Source organism: Rutilus rutilus (assembly GCF_951802725.1).
Source record: "Rutilus rutilus genome assembly, chromosome: 2".
NCBI classification, from domain to species: Eukaryota; Metazoa; Chordata; class Actinopteri; order Cypriniformes; family Leuciscidae; genus Rutilus; species Rutilus rutilus.
This window is the reverse complement of record NC_140210.1, coordinates 27170380-27197513: the sequence shown is the minus strand read 5'-3', so window position 1 is coordinate 27197513 and position 27134 is coordinate 27170380. Positions and strand designations below refer to the sequence as shown.

Genomic DNA, 27134 nt, shown 5'->3' with positions numbered 1-27134 from the left:
ATCGTTTTGAGGAAAATTATGTTGTAGCTTCTGGTGTTTTATCTGTAGTTATATGTGATAAGTGTTTTGTGTAGCAACAACGTTTAGTTCACGAGTTATTGAACGCGGAAGTCCGCGAATGTGCGAATATGCGAATATAAAACCAACTTTACCTAAGTGTCAAACAGTCGAGACAGGAACCATTGTCAAAATTTCCTTGTCCACCACTCTTGTTCATCCAAAACAAACTACAAAACAGACTCAAAGTGTTAAATACCGGAATTATCCTTTAATAAACGTATATTTGCCATAAATAAAGAAAACGTTTGATAATGTTTCTTTACCTTGGGTCAATGAGCTAAATTTTTAAGACTGATAAATTCAGGTCAAAACTTAATTAAGATAAAAATAAGACAATTGAGATTATTATGTTTGTGCCATAATGCCAACCCAAAATGTTCTATGGGTGTCACAATTAACAATGTCAAGTTTTTAATCTTTGCATGCAAAGTGTGGGTCTTGCCCACTCTTGAGTTCAATACTCACTTCTGATGTAGGACAGGCCAGAATTACTAATCATTTAACTCCCTGCTTTTCATGTAAGGTTGAATGTATAGTTTATTTAACACACTGTATCTGTTCGGTCTCACAACCCATAAAAAAGCATGGTATTTTAAGTAACAAGTAAAAAGTAACAAGGCACCAGGGTGTACTTTATTCATGGCCTGTGCTATTGTCATAAACATGTAAAGACATTGTTTAAGCAGATTCCTTATTCAGCTCAAACAATATCATGTTATAATCAGCATGTAAAAATCTTCACACTTCATTCTAGCAGCAGGGTACATTGTATATTTTTTTGTTGCTGTTTCTCATTTGAATCCTTTCCAGGTGTTGTGTTGTTTTGTTGCTCTCCATGACATTTTACGCAACAGTTTTGTGCCCAAATTTGTACCAAGATCCCTGTTGTGTTTGGATTTATCCAGCAGAGCACTTGGCTCCTTCCCAGCCCTGTCATTAGACTTCTTTTGTTTCCTTTCCTCAGCGTTCAGCTTGTTTTGTTTCTCCTTTTTTATTAAACGCTAAATATTTATACAATTTGCAACTTCCTGTCAGAATCATTGACACTCCCACAATAGCTCGGGCTCAAGCGCACAATGGCAACTGCTGCGGGGGAGATATTTTAAAATGGCGCGTCTCCAATTTCTTTTAGCCCTGGGATCTTTTGTTTTAGGTAAATAAAGATTGAAAGCTCTTCGTGAGTGATATCGGCCACCATGTGTTTCAGAAACGGGCCTCGGTGGCACTGTGGTGTTAGCAGACGCTAGCGGATCACATTGTTATTCTTTTTGCAACAGAAGCTGAGACGTCGGCCCCTTGAGATACGGATGAAGGGTGACGGATGTTGATGCATTTGGCTGAGTTCCAGTCTCATTCAAAAGTGTCTTTTTGGATGGGGAGGGGGTTTAGTGTTTCCTTGCCACTTTGGCCCTTTCCCGAATGTGCTTAGAAGGCCAGATATTGCTCCTATCAGCATTTTCGAGCATAATATGGCAGTTTAAATTCCACTTGAAAAGGCGAATGTGCGGATGGCACTGTCGTTTTATCTTTAAGAATATTAGTGATGGCCTACTGAGAAAAACGGAGCAGCTTGCATGTTCTTGGCATGTGCTTGCGCTTGGCTCAGATCCCCCCTTCCATCCATACATCAATCCCTTCAACACTCAATTGCTTTCTTTGATCACCCTTTCTGTCGCCTGATCGCCGTGACTGATCTGCGTGTCATCTGTTTTTTTTATCCGCCCCGTTTCTGCCTAAAAATGTCATGACGACAGGGAGGGGGACTCGGGTGGAACTTTCATTTGTAAGTCTCTGTGGCTGAGAGGCGACCTCTGACCCCCTAGAGCTGCCTGGTATTTGGCTGAAAAGCAGAGGGTCTTGAAAACTATCACCTCCAAAGGGCTCATCATCTCCTGGCCTTCCTTTTCATCATCTCCCGGCCACGGCTCCGCTACTACCGCGGGTATCAACCCAAGTGAATCCATTACCACGAGGCCAACACAGTTCAGGAGCGTCTCTTAAGGCGACTGATGGGAAATGAAAAAGTCTTTGAGAGAAACTGCCGAAATGTCCTCTCTCTCTCTCTCTTTCATCCTTAACTTTCAAAGTGGCGGTGGAGTACAGGCGGCCGTAGAGTGGCTGACTGTAACCTTACGCCCTGACCTGTTCAGTTGTGAGAGGATCCATTTCCTTTTTCTGCTGTTATTCCTCTCTGGAGAATATCCGCTCACATTCCTATAAAGCATAACACTGTTAGAGTGCTGCGAGGGATTGGATCAGCACACTAAAACAAGCAAAACACCGGTCACACAGCAGGCGTATGTGCTGAAGTCTTGCTGTCACGTAGCTTGTCGTGCTACAAATAGAGTGTGTGGTCTAATTTATCACGGGGTTGTTATGTATGAAGATGTTTGCAGCAGTCTGAGAAGCAGCTAATTGGTTTGAGGTGCAGACTCCAGCAGCTCTAGTTATACTTGTAGACATGCTGTGCCATAATGGCATGTCTTTAAAAAGAGCTCAAACAAAGCAGAAACTGATTTCATAACGTCAAGCATCATAATTTGCATCTTTTCCCATTCAATGTGATGAGTGTTTCTTAATATTCTCAAATTGTTAGTACAGCATGTTATTTCAATGAGCTTGCTTTTTTGAATGCAAAGTTTTAATGCATTGCAATAGAGCGTTTATGCCGAAATATGTACTGTTTTGGGTGATTAATGAGCATTTATTGTTATGTTTCTTTCCAGATAGAATGATTTTGTGTGTGTTTCAATGCTTTTCTGTACAGGTTTGGAACTGCCATTCATGATGATGCCACATCCCTTGATTCCAGTCAGTCTGCCTCCTGCCTCGGTCACCATGGCGATGAACCAGATGAACCATCTCAACACTATTGCCAATATGGCAGCTGCTGCTCAGGTCAAGTGTGTCCCGTCCAGAATGATGACGTCAGTTATAAAGGTACAAGGACACAAATTATACATATGGTTCCTAAGATGATTTAAAGGGATAGTTTGCCCAAAAATGAAACCTACTCATGCTCATGTCATTCCAAACCTATACGATTTTTGTTTATCTTCGATATTTTTCATGAAAGCTGAGAGATTCTGTCCCTTCATTGAAAGTACAATCCACTAAAACGTTCAAGCTTCAAAAATGTCATAAAGACATTTTAACAGCAATCCGTATGAATCAAGCAGTTTAATCTTGATTTAGTCTTCAGAAGAGACACGGTTGCTTTATATGATGAACAAATTTATTTGATTCACAAATATACACATACAATATATAGAGCACATCAAATATGATAAACAACACCTAAACCATACGTGCTTGACGACTAACCTCACTGGTTCTTGCGGAAATTCAAACGTGCTTGCATGAAACACAAGAACAAACCATGCGCATGCATGAATTATTTCTATGGAACAGTTTTTTCAAATATTGTCTGTACAACAACTGTGGCGTGAAGTTGTATAAACTACTTTTGTGGCCGTTCTGGAGCTTATATGTAAAAATGTTACGAAAAAGATCAATGTGAAGCTCTCCTAAAAATTATTATTATTATTTTGTTTTAGCCCTTACACGGTAACATTTAATGTCACAACTGAGAAAGTTCTTCTGCAATGATTTAGCATTTATTATGGTTTTATAAAATATTACAGATTATGGGGACTAATGTGTGTGTTCACGATCAGGAGCGAGTTCCAGACAGCCCGTCTCCCGTCCCCTCTTTGGACGACGGCCGCAGGTCAGTTAGCCACTTATCCTCCAGACAGAGCAGCAGCGTGTCCAGCTCTCCTGCCCACACAGAGAGCTCTTCTGACCGGCCACGTACGTCTGCCCCACCACATCTTTTGTCGTTTTATTCCTCAGTGTCTTTTTCTAAAGTCTACATTGCATATAAACTCAAGATTTTAGTTGTCATCGGTGTCATGCTTGCTGTAATATTACGTATGCTTTTACGTTTTTATTTCTTTCTGTATTCTGTCGTATGGCTAAAACCAAACATACTAATTTAGCACCACTGAGTTTGGTCCCTGAGCACTTAGCACTATGCTCTTACCATAATGTGAAACTGCACATATAACCTTACAAATGTGCTTTTAGAATTAAGAATAAGGTGATATCACAGAATCTCCTAAAAGCAAAGCCATCAGAGCTGTTCATGTGCATTGCTTTAACCGGAACTAAAACTATGCAATTACAGATAATGCTCTCTACTTTTTTCAGTCTATCATCAGACGCATTAAAAATCTTACCCAAGATATCAGATATCAGTGGTATGATATAATTTGGGACAGAATATGTGTTTTAAATCCTATTTTTGAAAAAAAACTGAGGTTCAACTCTTGTAATCATTTTTACGCTTTTGAAATTGCTTCTATACTATTATTTAGTTGCCTTCTTGTTATGAGTTTTTAAAGCTTGTTCAGGACAAGATATACTTAATGTTCACATCTTGGATATAAGTGAACCTTTCATTATTGAATTAAAACATCATACATTACATTTGGGGTTGGTAAGATATTTTAATGTTTTTGAAAGAAGACTAAGGCTGCATTTGTTTGACCAAATATACAGTGAAAACTGTTTAATACACTCTCAGAAAAAAGGTACAAAAGCTGTCACTGGGACAGTACCCTTCAAAAGGGTTCTAATATGTACCATTTAGGTACTAATATGTACACGTTTGGTACAAAGGTGTACCTTTTCAGAAGGTACTGCCACAGTGACAGCTTTTGTACCTTTTTTTCTGAGAGTGTATATTTTAAAAAGTAAGTTATTCCTGTGATGTCAATCATTACTCCAGTCTTCAGTGTCACATAATCCTTCAGAAATCCTTCAGATATGCTGATTTGGTGCTCAGGAAACATTTCTTATTAAAAATTTTGGAAAAAAGTTTAATATTTAGAACATTAAAATGTCTTAACTGTCACTGTTGGTCAATGTAATGTGACATTGCTGAATACAAATATTAATTTCTTTCTTTAAAAAAATTAACTAAATTGTATATTTTATACCTACTATATAAGAACATTGGGCTTTGTATTTATGTCCTTTGTTTGTACAAATCTGTTTATATGCCCCTCCTTTCCCTTTAGATTTACATCAGAATGGTTTTTCTCTTGGCCATGCCTTGTTAGGCCTGTCTCCAAGTGCACCACCAGGACCAAAAGAGGGGGATCTGGCAACCCATGACACAGGCCATGAAACAAAGAGGCCTTCTACAGAAAAAGGTTAGATGCTAATAGTGTATTCTGTGCTGAATACCATTTGCAAGGGAAAGCCATTCTATGAGATACTGTATCTAAAATACACTTAAATTAAATAATATCAAGACTCTTAGACACTTAGCCTACGTAGTTTTCATGTTTTCAAACATTATATTTTGCCATTATAAAAAAAAAAAAAAAAACATAGTTAATGTGGCTTGTATAAGCTGTTTATTTTAAAAATAAATGATTCATCCATATTTATGCATTAGGAAATAATTACTTAGGTGCATTCTGCCTAATACTGGTGAACAACTTAGATTATCACATTGTTTAATCAGTACAAAAAGTGCTTATCTCAGATGCAAAAACAAATTCATTACTGTGCAGTTCAACAAAGGTCAAAAAGTTTAGCAATGACTGCACTTTTACCATTCTTCTAATGCTATAAAAAACACGTTTTGAATTACATAAAAAAAGGTCATGGAAAACGCAAGCATTTTTCCTAAACATTTGAAATATTTTTCCTTCAGCTTAGCAGATCATTTATCAGCAATGGTTTAGATTGACTGCAGGAAATGACTGCTGATCCCGCTGATGTGTCACTTAATACTCAGCATATTTCATTTCTGTTCATACGCGAGTCTTGATGTGCGTATTCTGAGAAATCAATGAATACTCTCATTTACAATTCTGTGAAAATTATCCGTAGAGGTAGAAATGACACGATAGTGGGGCTGAATTAGTTAGCGATTTGCAGACCGTGAAGTAATGAGCAAGACCCCCCCCTCGCCTCCTTTCTACCAACTCCCTTACCCTGGCCCTCCTGGAGGTGTAATTTTCCTAATAACCTCCCAGAACCCTTGTTTGGTTTCTGCGTTTGAAGGCTTTCATTAGGCTAATGAGGACTTTGCAAGGACGAGTAGTCAGCACAATTTCCTCATTGTGCCGAGGAGAAAAAGACAGTGCACCCGAAATCGGAAAAGGGGGCTTTAGTGTGACTGAATACAGCCTGTCGGGATTTGATGAAATCGTGGAGTTCACACAGGTGTTAAAACCTCAAATTTCAAAGGATTTTTACCACTGATACCACTACATCAAACGTGGTGACATTGATGATGAGGTATACTGTGACTAGAGAGGATTATATACACTACCGTTCAAAACTTTGGGGTCAATACGATTTTGTTGTTGTTGTTGTTGTTGTTGTTGTTGTGTGTGTGAGATAAATTAATACTTTTATTCAACAAGAATTCATTGATCAAAAGTGATAGTAAAGACTATTTATAGAGATAGGAATAGACTATTCAATTTAAAATAAATGGTGTTTTGTTTTGAACATTATATTCACCAAAGAATATTATGGTTTCTACAAAAATATTAAAGGGGTTAGTTCACCCAAAAATTACATTTCTGTCATTAATTACTCACCCTCGTGTCGTTTCAAACCCGTAAGATCTTCGTTCATCTTTGGAACACAAATTAAACGTACAGTATGTAATTTTTTTCGCCGCTAGGGGTCGCTAACCTCTTACAATAACAAAGGCGTAGTTTGATGACGCAACATTTGCTAAGAATTATGGATCTTGTCGTCAACGTCAAGCCGACCGATCTAATAATGTTTATGGATGAGTAAATACATCAATGTTTTTATCATGACTGTGATATGAAGCAGTTCGGGATTGCTAAGAGACAGCTATCAGCTCCACACGCGACGCGAGTCCCGCGGATATAAAAGGAATATGGACATTTCATTCTACCGAACTACACGCAAGTGCAGAATTACTACTCACAGGTCAGTTTATTAGACAAATTAAACTTGTGAGGTAACGCAGCGCTGTTTCACTTGGTCTAACATTACACTATCACACTCTAAACTGCATTTAAATGTGTTGAAATGTAACGTTATGTGTTAGTTTGTCTGTATGAGACTAGCAGTAAGCTAGATCAACATTAGAATAACATACAGATCATATTCTAACATTTTATCATTGTTGAACTATATAACATTGATTAGTTTTATGTAAATGTGCTCACCTGTTTAATAAAGTACATGTAGGAGCGGTCGAAGTCTTGGACGTGGAGCTCTCGTTTATGCTGTCTACTACAAAATTGTCCACGTTAGTCGCCTTGGTTACTATCAGAGGGCTCTGGTTGCTATGGCAGTATGAGCGGAAACCAGGGACAACGCGGATATGACGCCATTGACGGCGACAAAACGGAAATAAAGAAGCGGGACGTGTCTTCGAATTAAATTACAAATTTCTCCTGGTTTGAAAGTTGTTGGAAACAGTCGGGATAATGTAAGTATACAACAAAAAAATATATATAACATAGATAGTGATTTTTGCTATTTTTAAAGCAAAAAAGTTACATATTGTGCCTTTAAGATATTTTTAAAGAAATTCGAGAGCTTTCTGTCCCTCTTATAGACAGGAACGTCATTACCAGAAAGGTAGTGAAGATAAAACAGTCCATTTCACTACAGTGGTTCAACCTTAATGTTATGAAGTGACGAGAATACTTTTTGTAAAAAAAAAAAAAAAAAAAAAACTTTATTCAACAATTTCTTCTCTTCCGTGTGAGTCTCTGACTCTGTTCACGTGCAGGAGCCGGCCAATACTGAGCCGGCGTTCTGACGTATTCTCGTCGCTTCATAACATTAAGGTTGAACCACTGGAGTCGCATGGACTATTTTAATGATGTCTTTACTACCTTTCTGGGCTTTGAAATTGGTTATGATGTTGCAGGGGGTCAGAAAGCTCTCGGATTTCATTAAAAATATCTTCATTTGTGTTCCGGAGATGACCGAATGCCTTACAGGTTTGGAACGACATGAGAGTGAGTACTTAATGACAGAAATGTAATTTTAGGGTGAACTAACCCTTTAAGAAGCACAAGCACCAAAACTGCATTTTAGAGTGATTGTGAAGGATCATGTGATACTGAAGCATCAAAAAGCAAATTGCATTTACATTTTTTTAAAGTAAATAATGGCTACATTTAAAAGATATTTTCATCAAATGTCAAGACTATGATGAAAGCAAAAAATTGTGTAATCGACACTAACCATTTGAATTGCCATGCATGTCAATATGTCAGTGACAGTTGTTTGACTGGCACATGACTTGACAAAAAAATGAGTTTACTCTGAATTCACAGCTATTTTAGAATATCCGTCAGTGCGGAAAGATGCTTTTTGGAACCAGATTGTGCAGTTATGGCATCAAGCAGCAAGGTACTGTACAAGGGAGCTATGCTCACCATGTAGCCAAATCATGACCTCTTTACCATACCAATTTTTTGTCTGAAAGCATAATGATAATTTGGTTATTAAGAGAATGGACTGCATCAAAATGGTATCATGGCATCAAATACGAGCATGGGATTAATGCAGTCTGTCACAAAAGAATGAAGTGTGTTATTTTTAAGTTGGGTCAAATGCTTCTTGAAATGTACTTTTAACTGATATTCTTCATTTGTGTTTAAAAATAAATATCACAGAAGGCTGCATAAATTTGAACAGTTAAGCTGACTTTCATAAAAAACAATATGTATGTCCTGTCCTTTAACTAGTTTTGATTTTGAAGTTAGCCAAATGGCACATCTCCAGTCCTGCTGTGCTCTTTATATGCATGCTTATTTTTTTAAACTTCAAAAATGAATGGCTCTCCTTTGTAGAACTTCATTCTAGACTCCCAGTCACTGTCAGGACACCTTTACCAGTCACTAGACTGAAGGATAACTTCCACCTTCATGTTCCTGAAATTAATCTTTAGGGGCAGAGCTGAAAAGTGGGAAGATCAGAAGTTGTATCTCTTCTTTATGGCTTGTCAAAGACAGAAGAGTTCAAAGACGATTCCTTTATCCATCTCAGAGCTTTTCAACCTTCATTCACTCTCCGCGCGCTCTCTTATGCTGACTGTAGAGGACTTTTGCAGTGGACGTAGGGGTTCATTAGCCCAGGGAATCCACAACAAGAGGGGGGAAAAAGTGACCTTGGTTGAGGAGATGCATTTATGATCTAAGAGGCTGCCAGGTTTCTTTTTTTTTTTTTTTTTGCTGGAAAGCAAGTGCACAAACCATAATAATTCAATGGAGGATCAATCAGATTGGAAGGCACAGGACGAGATGGAGAAGAGAAAAGAGAGTAGTGCTAACTCAGCACTGATTGTCCCTCCGGGGCACCGTAGTTCAGTGGCACGGACCAAGCTTCCTCCCGCTGAGTGCTCCAGCGGCCGACACTAATCACATTCCAGCAGACACCGTGCTTTTAGGAACCCTAGAGGAGAGGAGAGGGAGGGAAGACTGGCAAAGAGAGGTAGATCGGCAGTGAGGGGAGCTGACAGTGAGCGAGAGCTCATGTCCGATTGTCCTCGTCCTCATGTCCAATGGAGACCGATTGTTTTTCCTCTTTGAAACACCTTGAATGTGACACAGGCATCTCTCTTTCTGCCAAGATGTGAAGATCAGATAGTGTGAGATTAAGATGCTTTGGTCAGCTAAGTGAATCCGCAGAGATAAGGGAGGGGTGAGTAAATCTAATCAGACCTTATCAGGCGCAGGGGAAGGTGAGATTTTGAGCACCTACTTGTATAAATGGATCCTGAGTTATATATACTTTAAATACAGTATGGGCAAAGAGCTGTGCAGAGCTTTTTAAGACATTTTTCAAAGCGAAGGTCATTCAAAAACAAAAAAGAAGAGATGCTTTTTGGGGTTAAATTATGAAAATGGAGCATACAGAAAGAAATAGGTACAGACAGAAGAATAGACCGAACGAAAGACGACGAGGTTGAGCTCATAAACTTTAATATGTCTGCTTAATATATCTGTGACATCATCTAAAGCGTGGCTGTGAATGACCTCACCACACCGGCTCAGTCGAATCAGACCCAAAAAATGTAATTGTTTCATGTTTAAAGGGATAGTTCACCCAAAAATGAAAATTCTGTCATCATTTACTCACCCTCAAGTTGTTCCAAATCTGTATGAGTTTCTTTGTTCTGCTGAACACAAAAGAAGATATTTGGAAGAATGTTTGTGACCAAACAGATCTCGGTCCCCATTGACTACCATAGTATATATTTTTTCCTACTATGGAAGTCAATGGGGACCGAGATCTGTTGATTACAAACATTCTTCCAAATATCTTCCTTTGTGTTCAGCAGAACAAAGAAACTCATACAGGTTTGGAACAACTTGAGGGTGAGTAAATGATGACAGAATTTTCATTTTTGGGTGAACTATCCCTTTAATGACATTAAAACGATTAAAGAAATGTAAGATATGTTAAATTAATCAAAAGTGACTTTTACACAAAAAAAAAAAAAAAAAAAAATCTATTTCAAATAAATTATTCTATTAATTCTAATACTTTCTATTCAACAAAATAATCATAGTTTTTACAAAAATATTAAGCAGCACAACATTGATTGGCTGCATAAAATTAGCTTTCCCATTACAGGAATACATTTCTTTGTGAAATATAAATAGAAAATAGTCTTTATAAATTTCAATAATATTTCACGGTATTTCTTATTTTTACTGCATTTTTTATAAAATAAATGCAGCCTTGGTGAGCATAAGAGACTTCTTTTAAAAACATTAAAAAAATCTTACAGAACCCACATTTTTCAACTTTTTTTAATCCATTGAACCTTTTGAATCTATACCATAGCTTTATATAAGGAACAGATGAACATTTCATTTGTTATTCAGTCAAAATCGGGACTCCGATTTGCAACTCATAACCTGTTTGGAGAATTTTTTTTTTTTTTAATTGTTATTTACTCTCACATCAATAGTCAGTTCACATGATAATGCTATAGAATGGTGCAGTGAATAATTAAAGGGACTATCCCTCTGGAGAAACCTGCAGTTAAGTGCTTTGGTCAAGGGAACAATGGCGATTGCACGTGTCTTGCTCTTTGGTGGGATCATACCAGCAACCTTTCAACCTGAGCATTAACACTTACAACACACCACAACAAATTTATTAAACAAAACCGTTTAGCATTACAGTGTAGAATATCCAGCTGACTATGTTGTCGATCTGTAGTGAGGCAGCCCTAGTGATTTTAAGTTTTTCTTTTGATGCAGTCTTCCTGATTATAAGACGGTTGTTACAGTAGTACAATAATTTTGAACTTCCACGCCCTACCCTACAGTATATAATTGTAATGCCAACGCCATATGGCAGGTCAGTATTATGCTAATAGATCAGCTGTGTTAGAACAGAAAGTCACCTTTCTCTGGCTTCCCTGCTGACATTTTTTATTAGCATACACAGATTACCACTACAGAACTATGGATACCTGCATAAACCCCATGCTTTAATACAGCCCTACAAAACGAACAGAGCCCATCTGGTCTCACTGTGCAAATGTATTAAAACAGCTTTGATATGTACAATAGTGCCCTAGGCTGAAGAAATAGTCAAATTGTTTTACTGGAGAAAACCTGCATAGCTGTAGATATGAAAATTAAAAAATCTTGACAGGCTTATATATACAGTATAATACATTGGTAACTGTCGTTGCACTAAAAAACAAATATTACCTTAAAATGGCATCTTAAGTATTCAAGTAAAAAAATATTATTTAACATCACTGAATCAACCTAAATACATTAATTTATACCAACAAAACTCATTTTTAATGGGTTAAATCAAGTAAAAATAGCTCTTTAATGTAACAGTTGCAGTTTACAGTGTGTGAACTGTACTGCCAGTTTACAGTAAAATACGGGTAATGCCACAGTTTTAATTTTACCTATTCTTTTTTCCATAATATTTCGGGTTAAATACTCTATAAATGTTCTTTATTTAAAGCAATGATGTGCAGATGTAGTGAAAATAGGCAAGGCTGGCTTTTTGCACAGTGTAAATAGCCAACTATTAATACAGCAAAGTTCATGTAAATGATGTAGTACTGAATTTTAGACTGTAATTTTCCACCAAATTAAGATAAAAATCATAAAATTATAATATTAAATGGTGCGTTATTCATAAAGATTAGACTGAGGCACGTTAAAGATTAGGATCATATTGGTAAAGTGGCAGAGATGAGAGGAGGAGTAAGATGAAATTGTCTGATCGAGACACTGGTGTTTCTGTTAGTTCTGTATAGCAGGAGGCCTAATACATTAGCAAACTCTTTGAAGTGAGTGACAATGACAAGATCAAGGCTTCGGCCCTGATCAAAAACAACATTTATTGGTGCTCTGGATCTTAAAGCCTCTTCCTGTGCTTTAAGTGCTCTCAGGTTTTTCTTCATTCTAAGCCTTCTGATGACATGGGATTGTTAGGTAAGGACCCATTGAGGAGTTTTACAGTACTGTCACAAAAGTTTGTTTACTAAATGCATAATAATACATCATATGATAATCCTTTATATCTCAGCAGTCCTAGGATCTGCCCTATGAATGTCATAATACAGCTGTGACTAAAACCTGAGAGCAGATGCAGAACCGTTAGATAGTTGGAGTATCTGCTGTGGTCCCCTTAGACCACAAAACTGAACCAGAACAGTGTGTTGTGTCTTATTGAAACTAAGTAGATTTAACTGAAGACATTGCTTTTTCTCAGCAAATGATTGGGCTGACATTTGCAGTGCATTAGAAACAAAGTAACGCTGATGTGTACTGACCTTGAATCATTATGACACTAGCATTTTGTCCTCAAGACTCATGACTTTAACACTGAAGATGTGGGCTATTTCTGCAAAAGAAGTAATGAGTCTAAAAACATGGCTAGAATATGGAGGACTCTTTGTAAATGTGTTTGAAACAATCATAGTTTCCAAATATTGCTGCGTTCAGACAGAAACCCTGCATCTCCATATTTTGCTTCTTTTCTTTTTTTCGTAAATCATTACTATTGGTCATCCTTCATGTCTAATATCTAACCAATGAAAAGTATTAAAAAGCAAGTGGAGCTCACTGCAGAGCCAAATGATGTCCAGCTCCCCCTCTCTGGATGTAATGGGTGGAACCTGACCTAGACCTTGACCTAATGGGTGGAGTTCTGTTTAGCGATAGTAGGCTTGTTCGACTTGAACCGGTGCTGCACAGACCGATCGGTTTATGACATCAAAGTACCGCGAGAGTGATTGAAAAGCATACGGACACGTCAGCTCTCTAATCACTCTCGCGGTACTTTGATGTCATTCACCGATCGGTCTGTGATCGAACAAGCCTTGTATTATGGTAGGGATAGGGTGTGGTTGGACCGTCTAGCTCCGCCCATTACGTCTAGCGAGGGGGAGCTGGATGTCAAGCTCCACCCATTGGATCTGCAGTGAGCAGCCTCTATTAAAAAGAGCTTGTGACTAAACCTTGTTTAGCCCACATAGCTACAGTAAACTTTATAACCTGTTAGTTGATGAAATTGTAATACGATGCACTTACTGCCTGCACTAATGACGGACAAAACATATATGTCTGAAATTCTCTGGTCAAAAACCTTGTAATTCCATTTGAGCTTGATTTTGGTAAAATGTTAATAATATAATCACACATGCAAGTGTCTGACTATACATAAAGCCACAATATCAACTTTGACAACACTGTTTAATTATTTAAAAAATGCAGTGTTTTTTCCATTTGCTGAAGTGTAGCATTTTTGGAGATACAAGGATTCCGCCTGACAGCGGCGATAGCAGAAACAATGTAGGAGGAGGAGAAGGTCCCCTTGTAGAAATATGAATGGGAGAAATCATAACACAGCTTGATATGGCAGTTTAATGACCGGCTCACCTTACAGTTAAAAGACATTTCTTTGGACATTTTATCACCTATAAAGAAAAAACTGTTTATTAGCATGCTTTGAGCTGAAGAGCTAAAATTTATAGTCACTGCTGTCAGATTTTATTGAACATTTATTTAATAAAAAATATACTAAGACATTACACATCGAATAAATAGCCTATAGCAATTGTTAGCAAAAAAGGCTCTGAAAGGCAATTACTACTGTTTAAAACTTTGTGGGCGGTGAGATTTTGCAATGTTTTTTGAAAAAGTCTTTATGCTCATCAAGGCTGCATTTATTTGATAAAAAATGAAATATAAACATGAAAGGACATGGTGATGCAAAAAATATTAAATGGAAGGAAACAGTATATTTCAAATGCTTTTTTGTTTTCTCGCAAAAGCTTTGCGTTCCCCCAAGAAACTTTGCATTCATTCGCAATACCTTGGAAAAATGTTTACAATTGTTCACAGAGAACGCAAAAGTTTTGTGAGCGAAAGCAGAGAGAATTTTTTCCTCCCATCTCAGTTTTTTTTCCATCACCATGTCCCTTTAGGGGCTCAATAAAACACTAATATTGTGAAATATTATTACAGTTTAAAATAACTATTTTCTATTTTAATATATTTTAAAATGTAATGTATTCCTGTGATGGCAAAGCTTTTTTTTCCCAGCATCACTCAAGAGCCTTCAGAAATTTGATGCTCAAGAAACATTTCTTATTATCAATGTCGAAAACTTAATATGTTTGTGGAAACTGATTCTGTGATAAGTATAAAGTAAAAAATATATATATTTACGTGTAGTACACATCATCATTAAATGTCTTTACTGTCACTTTTATGTCAGTTCATCCTTGCTGAGTAAAAATATTAATTAACAAATATCTTACTGACCCCAAACTTGAACAGTGGTGTAAGTAATACAAATGTATTTAAAGTTTTATTTTACTTTCTTTGTAATGACAAGTTTTGAAAAGTTGTATTGCTAAAAAAAAAGGTTATTAATGTGCCGTGTTCTCTTGTTATAGAAGAGAATGTCCTTTGCACCCCCACGTCCCGAGACAGCTATGAGAGAGTGTCTCATTCCGGGCCAACATTACCCCCAGGATTCCCTGCTCCGCTGCTCTTTCCTGAGGGCCTGTCCTCCATAGAAACCCTCCTCACCAACATACAGGTATATAAAGCTATTAAAAAAGTATATATTTCAGTATAGTTTGAACAAAATTAGAGTAAAGATTCACCCTGATAAGTGTATAGCTCAAATATCAAGCCTATTTCCTCTTTTCCAGGGTCTGTTAAAGGTGGCTATTGATAATGCGCGGACGCAGGAGAAGCAGGTGCAGCTGGAGCGCACAGAGCTGAAGATGGAGCTGTACAGGGAGAGAGAACTACGTGAGACACTGGAGAGGCAGCTCTGCGTCGAGCAGAAAAACAGAGGTGAATAGCTGATCTGAGACCAGTCTGCAGAAAATGCTCTGTTTAAGAAGTGGGTTTTTGTGTCGAATCCTGGTCAGGTCAGGTCTGTCACCTTTTTAAAACCTTTGCCCATCTACCATACAATGCTAAATGTCTAATTGCAGATGTTAGATGGACATTTGACAGCTGCATCCAATAGTGGTAACACTGGTTTATTAGTTAACATTAGTTAACTACATTAGTTAACATGTGAACTATAAGAATCAACGATACTTCTACAGCATTAATTAATCTTAGTTAATATTAATTTCAACATTTACTAATACATTATTAAAATCAAAGGTTGTATTTGTTAACATAAGTTAATGCACCGTGAACTAACATGAACAAACAATGAAAAGCTGGATTTTTATTAAAGGTCCCATTGCATGAAAATTTCACTTTATGAGGTTTTTTAACCTTAATATGAGTTTCCCTAGCCTGCCTAGTGGCTAGACGTTTTGATGGGTGTAAACCAAGCCCTGGGTATTTTTGAGAAAATGAAAGCTCAGACGGGCGAATCTAGAATCTTCCCTTTATGTCGTCATAAGGGGAAAGGTTACCTCCCCTTTCTCTTCTTTGCCCGCAAAGAGAATTTGGCCCGCCCATGAGAAAATGAGCTGCGCGAGCGCGATATTGGTTTTTCCTCGAGAGTCATCATGGCTTGCAAACGAGCGAAGCATGGCAGTTGCTCATTGTTTGGATGTACAAATGAACACAAAAGTATTTCTTTAGTTCCTTCATCCGAGCCTCTGAAGAACCAGTGGGTTATGTGAATTTCTGATGTGTAATTGTTCAAGTTCAGACAGATAATCTTTCTCTCAAAGTCATTCAATACTGTTTATGCATCAGTAAATCAAGCCTCGATCAACTTCGCGTCATTTCTCTAAGTAGGATGAAAATAATCTTATTTAAACTGTGATTAAAATATATACAGAAAGCGATCAAAGAACAATCCCTTTCCAATCGCCCAAGCTGTCAATCACACAGCGCAAGTTTATCTGGACACTTGCCAAAACTCGTTATGAAATCAATGATGCTGTTACACTGCACAACGAAGCTCTTACTGTACTTACCTCATGTTTGCATTGGTGAAAGCATTAGTGAGAGTGCAGAAACTGCATTGCAATGATAAGATCTTCATTCACGCGATCAACAGGCTGTCATCTGCTCAATGCTCATCACTGCAACCTTTTATGTGATGGGAATAGATCTAAATACTTAAAAAACTTCTCACGATTCGTTAATCCAGATAGCTGTAATAGTAAAAACGTATAATAGCTGTAATAGTAAAAGTTTTCGAGAGAGTTCCACATGTAATGCTAGATATTTCATATGCAAGCATGTCAGCCAATCACAGCAGTGGGCGTTTACACTGAAGTCTCACAGCAGACACGCCCCTTCAAACAGAGTGTTCAAATCAGAGGCTAAAATCAGGCTAGGAAATATGCCTTTTATTTCTAAATTATAACAACTTTTGATCTAAAAAACATACTAACATTATAAGGGCACCCCAGGAAACATTCTAAAATAATAAAATAATCCATGCAATGGGACCTTTAACTAACATTAATAAAGATTAATAAACACTGTAACAAATGTATTGCTCATTGTTAGTTAATGTTAGTTAATACATTAACGTTAACTAATGAACCTTACAGTAAAGTAATAGTTCACCAAAATAGCTTATACATAGTTTATTATGTCATTTTGACAGTCATGGTCACTATGAACTGTTGTTGAACTGTCTGCGAGAGCCATGTACAAGTTTCAAGTTTACTTTATTTATAAAGCACATTTAAAACAACCTTGGTTGACCAAAGTGCTGTACAAGATATATCTAGATCCATCCCAAAAAAATGTTATCACTAAAATCACTTTCACAAGACATTAAAGACACCTAATATAAAGTGTGACCAAAAAAATCTGCAACATGTATTCCAAACCTTAAAAAAACAAAAGTGAATCATTGTTTGTTCACCCTCATGTCAATCGAAAAACTATATGCTGTTGTAGCATAGGTTCTATATTTAGAAGATTTGGAGTTTCTTATCATTGCTATGCCGACGACACGCAGCTTTATATACCATTTAAGCGCAATGACAAGTCTGCCATAAATCAATTGATGGAATGCCTTCAAGAATTGAAAGCATGGCTCAATAATAACTTTCTCCATTTGAATGATGACAAAACTCAAATAGTCCTGTTTGGGCCAACCGAGAACAGTGATTTGAGCAATGTTGACTTGGGTTCTCTCACTTCATATCGTACGTTTGCTGCAAAGAATCTGGGTTTTATATTGGATAGTGGACTAAAATTGAACAAACAAATTAATACAGTTGTCAGTTCCAGTTTTTACCACCTCCGGAGACTAGCGAAAGTTAAGCCATTCCTAAGCAGGAACAGTTTTGAGATTGTAATTCATGATTTTTTATTTCATCACGGCTTGATTACTGTAATTCGCTATATCAAGGGCTACCTGCTTCATCTATCCATCGGCTTCAACTGGTCCAAAATGCAGCTGCCCGTCTGCTTACAGGCATTCGCAAACGGGATCACATCACGCCTACACTATGTTCACTGCACTGGCTACCTGTTCAGTATCGTATTGAATTTAAAGTCTTGTTGTTTGTGTATAAAGCATTAAACAATCTCGCTCCTCAATACCTTACTGAGTTGGTTATGGAACACAAACCAGTCAGACTGCTCAGATCACAGACCAATTATCTGTTACGAGTACCCAGATCCAGATTGAAATGCAGGGGTGACAGAGCCTTTGCGATAGCTGGCCCCAGGTTATGGAACAAATTGCCATTACACATCAAAACAGCGTCCACAGTGTCTGAGTTTAGAAGTCTTTTAAAAACCTATTTGTACTCTTGTGCGTTCACTTACATAAAAAATGTTTGGTACAATGTACTTGCTTTGTTGTGTTACAAAACACTGCTATTGAGGTGGGATACGGGTACGGTTAGGCACAGGTTTAAGGGTGGGTTAAGGGGTAAAGGAAATGTCAACAGTGTAATTATAGTTGTAATTACAGAAATTAAAAACATGTACACATTAAGTGCATTGTATTAAATGGTTAATTTAAATGTTATTACATAGTAGTTAAAGACACTTAATACAGTGGGACAGTGGGACATTTTTGCTATATTTTGCATTAAAGCTAAAAACATCAATGATCCATCTATTTATTTTTTTCAGATCTATTTATTTGAGAAAACATGTAAATGTAATTAAACATACAATGACAAAGTTTGTGTAAAACTGAAAAAACTAAAATGGGAATATATATCACAGAGAGGAGCATGACTGTTTCAAGGTTGATATATTTCCTAAAATAGATAATTTAACAGATTATCAAATTAATAATGGAGTAATAACGGATAACCTTTTATGACAAAGCAAAGTGAGTTTAGATAGTACCATCCAATTTGGTGTGACTCCCCAAAAATGTAATATTTATGAATTAATAATGCATGATATTTGAAGGAAAAAAAATACCTCGAAAAATATATTTAAAATGTAAATAAAAATTGTTGTGAGCAAGAAATCAAACAAAAATCTTTAAAAAAAATTGAGAATTTTAACTTCTTAAAATGAATACACCATGTATTCAGGGTGTAAGGAAATATGTTATAACTTTTTACTTGATTGTCCAAATGTCCATAATTCAAACTTTTCTTCACAATGGTATACATGCTTTCCAAACCATATGAAACATGAATACAGAGAGTGCATTTAAAAAAAAAAAAAAAAAAAACTTGGCACATGTTTTGTCCTTTTCTTTATCATGTACATGTACATGTTCGCTGGGTGTTTGTGCAAAACAGAATGCAGTGCCTTGGCAACATACATGTGCTATCAGCAAGTTCGCATGTGCATCATGATTGACCGATGATTGACAAGACGTCTGCAAGACAAGTGATTCCACTCAAAATAAGGATTTAATAGGAAAAAGAGCTTTCTGCTTCCACAGTTGAAATCGTATGTGTATTATAAAAAGAGCTTATCTTCAGTTACATGTAATGTTTTCTGCCCACATCACAAAAACAAGTAAAACAGGTTCTCGCATTTAACTGTCCGGCATTTGATCTTTCACGTAACAAATAAATGTACTCTCAATTTAATCTCTTAATCTTCTGTTCTCCAGAATGTATGTACAGTCGTTGTCTACATAAATCAGAAACCTCCGAGGCAGCCGTCATAAACGGCGGCATCATTAAAGAAGGTGACAGGGCAACATGCACCATTAATGAATGTTGTTTAATTAGAGAGCCCCTCATCTCGTATTCTCCTGTCGCCCGCATTGTGCTCCAGCTAGTCATGTTACTGCAAATTCAGCACTTTCCTTCTGCCACACACACACACACACACACACACACACCAACAAACACACACATATACAGACACAGAGAATTACCCTTTGTAATTACAAGTACATATTATGATATTAGTGTGAATGATTTATTATCAGCGTAAACAGAATTGCTGTGTTAATATTCGCCGCATCACATTTGATGAGGATAATGAATCTCCTGCATAATTCATCAAATCAACCGGTTCTTCCATTAGTGAGAGATGTCTTTATACTCCAGCCAACTGACTTAGAGTCAGTTTGTGTGTTTTATACTCAGTGCGGTCAGAGGAAAGATTAAGAAGAAGAAGGTTGGTCCTAGATCACTCAAAGAGGAAATCGGACAGAAAGCAGTTTTTTTTTTTTTTTCGTTCTTTCTTTCTTTTTTTTTCTGCTGACTGTGCCGTCTGAATTAAGCTCTTACTGCAAACTGGAAAATTAACATGTTCCACTGGGCTCCAGCCTAGTTTCACATTAGATGTGCATTATATTAGACACAGTATTTAAGGCTGAATGAGGGCATGTGGAACAGCTTTTCATGGTTTGCTATAATTACTGTTAGCTGTGATGTGGGATTTGATGTAATAATTTTTCTATTATCCATATCCAGTGGCATAAAGTTTTTCCAAAGTCATTTTTCAAAGTTTAATGTTTTACAGCAGGTACATAAGATATCGGATATATACTATGAAACACATTAAAAAAATAATAAAAAAAAAGTGTGTTTTTTTTTTGTCACAAAAAATTATATTTCAAATGAATGCTGTTCTTTTGAACTTTCTATTCTTCAAAGAATTATTAAGTTGAAAATTCAGCTTTGTTATCACAGGAACAAAATACATTTTAAAATGTATAATAAAAAAAAAACTAGTCTGAAAAAAAAGCTCTAGTCTGAAGAATGTCAAAGTTTTCTAATTACAACGCGGTTTGCAGTGTTGAGCATTGTAGCCAATCGTGCTGCAACTGAAGTGATTGACAGCTTTAGTCATTATAAAGGGAGTGCTCTTTGCTCTCTTTCTGTATATAATCTATTCACATTTTGAATGTTTTTTTGTTTAGTTTTTTTCATGCTGCTAAGAGGACCAACGGCCATGTAGTTTACACTGCAGAGTTTTAGGAGAGACAACCGCATTTAAATGCAGAGTGAATCTGCTAAAATATTCCCGATATTATAATGACAGTAAAGGCTCATATTTGGCTATATGTTCTTTTAATTTATGGAGACCTCTAAGTGTCTGTATAGCCTATGGTGTGATGTACTGTATGCACATTTGTTCAAAATATCCTGTATAGACAAGCTGCTCACATGATGTAGGCAAAAGTTTTGTATTGTTTACATGATGGATGCAGATCTTTGAATGTATGAACTCAGGATGTCAAAATATGTGGGGTCGGGTACGAAATGAAAGTAGTGCTGCTGTCGGATAACGGGCCGGGTGTTCTGTTAAAGGGATAGTTCACTTTGAAATTAATTTTTGATATGTTTTAGCTTACCTCAAGGGCATCCAAGATGTAGGTGTCTTTGTTTCCGCAGTAGTTTCAATTTTGATATTTTTAGGTCAAACCGTTCTTGTCTGTCAGTCATATAATGCAGGTCGATGGTCACTGGCTCAAAACACAAGCACAGAGTCCAAATTAAAACAATTCCCCATCGTCCAAATGAAACAATTCCCCATCATAAGTACACATTGATGGCCTAAGACACGAAACGAGCGGTTTGTGTGAGAAAACGAACAGTATTTATATCGTTGTTATCTCTTGAACAGCACACGTCCAAATGATCTGACGGCGCGGGCGGGTATAGATATATAAATAGATGTCGCCTTGGCTACGGTTTCGTTCCAATGAACTGCAGTAGCGAAGGCGACATCTAGTGTATACATCTATACCCGCCAGCGGGCGGGTATAGATATATACACTAGATGTCGCTTGGCTACGGTTTCGTTCCAATGAACTGCAGTATTGGACGTTTGGACGTGTGCTGTGTTCAAGAGATAACAACGATATAAATACTGTTCGTTTTCTCACACAAACCGCTCGTTTCGTGTCTTAGGTCATCAATGTGTACTTATGATGGGGAATTGTTTCATTTGGACGATGGGGAATTGTTTTAATTTGGACTCTGTGCTTGTGTTTTGAGCCAGTGACCATCGACCTGCATTATATGACTGACAGACAAGAACGGTTTGACCTAAAAATATCAAAATTGAAACTACTGCGGAAACAAAGACACCTACATCTTGGATGCCCTTGAGGTAAGCTAAAACATATCAAAAATTAATTTCAAAGTGAACTATCCCTTTAAGTACTGTGGGTGTGGGTTTACCAAACTGGACCCGTGCAGGACTCTGCGCTGACCAAGTCAGGTTGAGCAGCGTGCTCATTGGCTGCTGATACAGCAGGAACCAATCAGCTGTGCCAAGCAGGTTGAGTTAAGAACCTATCAGCCTGCACCATCTAGAGTTTCATAACAGAACTTTGTATTTATTTTAAATTTCAATAATATTTCACAGTATTACTTTGTTTACTGCATTTTCGCTGAGCATAAAGGCTTCTTTCAAAAACATTTAAAGATGTTACCGATCCCAAACTTTTTAACAGTAGTGCATTCCTGTCAGGAACTAATTTTCCCTGTGCTTTTCTTAGCACTGATCCAGAAGCGACTGAAGAAAGAGAAGAAGACCAAGAGAAAATTGCAGGAGGCCCTGGAGGTCGAGTCTAAGAGAAGAGACCAGGCCGAGCAGACGCTGCAGAGGACGGCCTCCAGTGAGAGATCACCTATTCAAAACGGTTAGAATGCTCATCTGCCAAAATGCTAATGCTTAAATCAATTTTGTACTGACAATTGTCTGCATGTTGAAATGAAATCTTTATGGTGTCACTGCCACTTAAAAAGGCATGACCACACAACCAAGACTGAAAAGAATACACTGTAAAGCCTAATTAGTTAGCCTTAAAAAAACATGCAGATTGCCTAAAAAAAAGTACTTAGTGTCTTTAAAGCTACTCAGAATTACTATTTTCGACAACTAAATTTCAAGTTTTTACTACTTTTGGCTTTATTTGCCAATTTTATTTGCCTTGTGTCAGTAGTAGCACAATGAAGACAGCAAATTGTTTTGTAACGGTCAGAGTCTTATTAAAATTAATTTAATTGTTACCCTTGTTGTGTTTTGCATGCTGAATGTTGATGTCTGTGTTTGACTGATGCAAGGTCAATTGCAAAATATTGCCACAATTAAAGGGGGATTATATCGACCCACTTAAAGGTTTGATGTTTCACAAGGTGTTTATGACAAAATTGCAATACAGTTTTAATGGATCATAATTCTACATGAAAAGTAATTAATGATATAGTTAGAAGTTAGGTCACCTTTTAAAAGGTCTATTTATTACTTCTCTTCCTTTAACAAAATACAATTAACTGTGATTTTTGTTGCACCACTGCATCAATTTTAAGGGAATTATAGTAATATAATTATAGTTACAGTTATTCCAGGTCTGCCCTATCTGCTACATCACCATGTCAAGTACAATTGCTGCTATGTATTGTAAACTTTAAAATGTGTTTTACTTGTGGCAAATAATTTGTTGCAGCATTGATAACTGTTTTCATGTTAACAGACCCTCCTCAACATGAAATGGAAACAAACCATAACAGCAGCAAAACAGACACTGACAGAACAATACAAGGTACAGATTTCTGAATGGACATTTAATCTGTCCATGTTTTGTTGCATTGTTTCTTTATGGATCTGTATTTAAATGTCTCTTTCTCCTGTAATGTTCAGTCTTGAAAGAAACAGAACACAATGTCTCCTTTTATACATATACTGTGTGTGTGTGTGTATATATATATATATATATATATATATATATAGTATGTAGACAGAACAATGATGTATCACAAGCCTTTGTTAGAATATTAAACATTTAAAATATTGACAGTGAAATGAAATGAAATGCCACTGACGCAAAAAGAAAAAAAAAAGGAAAGAAAGAATAAAGACAAAAAGAGGAGCAGTAATTAATGGTCCCTTAATTGTCCTCATGAAATATTTGCATGGGCATAATTTACATAATCTACGTGTCGTAATTAATCTTTCAAAGGGTTTGCTTTCTCTTTTTGTCTAGGTTAAGAGGAAAGGAAGGGAAGGGCTCTTTTTTTGTTTTCTTTGACATTTATTCAAATACTGCATCTTCTCCTTTAACAATCCTTTCATCTCCCTCTCAGTCTGCACGTTAGAACATTATGGATTAGTCTGTTCATTATATGCTGCTTGCAACATCAGCCAAGCTTCATTCACACCATTTTTCTTTCTTTTTTTTTTACAGATGGAAGGCTCTTTCTAAAGTCCACAATGATGTACTGAAGAATGAAGACAAGGAGTAAATGCATTCATACTGTATAGAAGAGACTGTAGTCAATTGCCTGGTAAATAACGTCTGCAATTCTGCTGGAGGACTGATGGAAGACAATGAGGCAATGTTATAGGCTGTTGTCAGTGTGTTGCAGCACAAGGACTTGACAAGATTATTATGGCCATTGAAAGTCAGCATTCAGTAGAATGAAGCGTGAGCCAAACTATCATCATCAGATGGCAGAGAAGAATTACCATGGACCTTGGATAACCATGTTTCTAAGGGACTTTTCGCAAAGCTGAGAAATTCAAAACATTTTATAAAGCATTTAAATCTGCTTGACTACATTGACAGATTAAATATTCAAATCAAACTTTGCCATTTAATGCCCTTCTATCATTTCACATTTTAAGTCAACTTCAAAGCATCCTTTCCTCAAGGGAGGTGTCCGAAGAGAGATTTCAATTTATTTAGTTTATTTATCAAATATAAACACTGCATTTAAATGCGTACTGTGTATCTGTCTGTTATTTCAAAAAGAAGGTATAGATGTCCCGATTTTTTTTGTCATTGTTGTACATGGAATCATAGCAGAAATGTCTCAAATCATCAAATATGTACATAAAAGTGTAGACATGCTACTGTGCATTGTACGCTGTAGAGTTATTTTTTGTTCAGTTGCCGTTTATTATCCTACCCGACATGGAGAGCATGCTGGCATGTCGTTACTTCTGTCCTGTCCATCTGGAATACAATAAAGATTTTTCCCACATGCTTTACAAGGGAGACGTTTCAAAACACTGACCGACTGATACTTGTTTTGTGACTACAGCAACACAAAATCAAAGTAGTCAAATGCAACTAGATTGAAGTATACCCTACCACTTTTGTTTTTGTTTACCACTGGTAAAGCATGCAATGCATCATTGTTTTGTTTTGTTTATTATTTATTTTAAAAAGAAAAATTTTTAAATCTATTTTATTCTTGATTTATTTTATTTTACTTCCAAGACATAAAGACACACTTGTTCTTGTTTACCTCTGGTAAAAATTCATAATGCTTCATTATTTTATTTTATTATTTTTATTTGATTGACTTTTTATTTATTTATTTTACTTTTAAGACATAAATATACTCTTGTTTACCACTGGTAAAAGTTTGCTATGGTTTTTTTTTTTTTTTTACTTCCAAGACAGAGAGTCATAGAGATAGACACTTTCACTTTTCTCAAGAGCACATGCACTAAATGTGTTGACGCAGCATTTAGCCAATCACTCAAGCTGTACTGTTTAGCGGTATGCTCTCTCTTTCTCTCTCTCTGAACATAATAAGAAGCCAGGAGAGATGAATAATTGACTGATTGTTGCATTATTCAGGCCCCTATTGTGGAAAAAAGCCCAGTCTCTGGCACTTTCCAGGTCTCTCTGGCATATTGAATATGAGGTTAAAGTTTCAATCAACCTTGAAAGGGAGAGGCATTTTTCATCGCCTAGCTAGTGTATCAAGTTGGTGCACTCAGAGTTACTGTATAGTTAATAATGTGTCTGCTGTACACTATAGCCTATGTAAAAATGGACTAAACTAGACCAAAGTTGCATTATCAAATCAATCTGACAGGATTGGTAAAATTATTATTTATTATGCAAGTCCAATTATACTTGCTGTGGTGATCCTTAACCCTGGAATAAACATACTTAAATTGCAGTCACAGTCAACACTGGGTGGTAGATATTTTCCCCATCAGTGATCATTTTTATCTATGGGTCCATTATGAACCAAAATGACTCTAACAAGACTGTTGAATGGTTCATCACAGTCTATAAGACGTCCAGCCACGACGGAGTAGCACAAATGTATAATCTAATCAGAGAATGCCTATTATACATTAGCACAGACAGTGGTAGAGGTGCAGGACAAGTTATCCAAATGAGCGTTAGAGCAAGATGAGAGTCAGGCCGTGGACGGGTAATGAAAGGGCAAGAGAGTAGCGTTCAGCTTTTCAAACCTTTCACTGTCATTACTAATTCATGTTGCTCCTTCTCGCTCCTAATGAGAGAGAGAGTCGGGGGAAAGGGAGAATGGTGCAGGGATAATGTGCCGTGAAATTGACTCATTCTCGAGAAGAGGAAAGGGAGAGGAGATCAACTTTTGATTTTAAACTGCCCTCTGAGGAAATGATGGTGAATTTAGTGATCCTGACAAAAGAGGGGACTGTTTATTTAGTTCAGTTTTTCATGACAGAGAAAAAAGGAATTTAAGGACAGAGAAAAAAGGAATTTAAGGACAGAGAAAAAAAGGAAGTTAACAGCGATGCAGAAGCCCCAAAAAGCATCTGGACACTTAAGTCACACTTAAAACTTAATGAATGACTTTCCATTATCAAATTATCAAACAAGAAATAGAGTACAATCACTTCACAAAAACAAGTGTATTATTTTCAAAAGATACATTGTTCAAAATGAAGACACAAAGTGGGACACTTTCTTGCTGTGAAATGTCAGTGTTAATGTGAAGAACTCTACCCGTGGTTACTCTGCTGACACCAGTGTGAACCTGAAGGTAAATGACTTCATTCATCCACTAAATATGACATTGGGACCAGCCGGTGAAAGGTATTTTGGTAGCATTTTACAATAAGATTTCAATAACATCATGGACGAACAATGAACAACATGCATGAATTAAAGGCAGGGTAGGCAATGTTTTTCATAAACACTATTTGTTATACTGGTTGAAACACTCTTTGTTATACTGGTTGAAACTCTCTTCACATCTTGATAGCAATAGCAATCAGTATTAAAAATATTAATTAATTTATTAAATAATCTTCTGTGGAAGTCTCAGGACCAAAATGTCCGTCCAATCATTGCATTCAGTCCGAATGGATGGGTGGGATATTATGCCTTCAAAGCTAGCTTGCTGTTGCTTGCCTCACCGAAATTGCCTACCA

General features: G+C 36.8%; 1 protein-coding gene across 2 annotated transcripts in view; it reads left to right on the top strand.

Moving 5' to 3' along the window:
* Positions 1–25452, top strand: part of dachc (dachshund c) — a 60681-nt gene extending 35229 nt beyond the window's left edge. The window contains exons 4-11 of one of the 2 annotated variants that reach the window (XM_084396172.1): positions 2828–3000; positions 3738–3873; positions 5145–5279; positions 15035–15180; positions 15296–15443; positions 22468–22611; positions 23446–23514; positions 24157–25452. In XM_084396172.1, coding sequence (XP_084252298.1) covers positions 2828–3000; positions 3738–3873; positions 5145–5279; positions 15035–15180; positions 15296–15443; positions 22468–22611; positions 23446–23514; positions 24157–24194 — 989 coding nt within the window. In that variant the 3' untranslated portion in view covers positions 24195–25452. Of the gene's footprint in view, positions 1–2827; positions 3001–3704; positions 3874–5144; positions 5280–15034; positions 15181–15295; positions 15444–22467; positions 22612–23445; positions 23515–24156 lie in introns of both variants that reach the window. The other variant, XM_084396171.1, reaches the window with a different exon arrangement.
* Positions 25453–27134: the final 1682 nt, after the last annotated feature.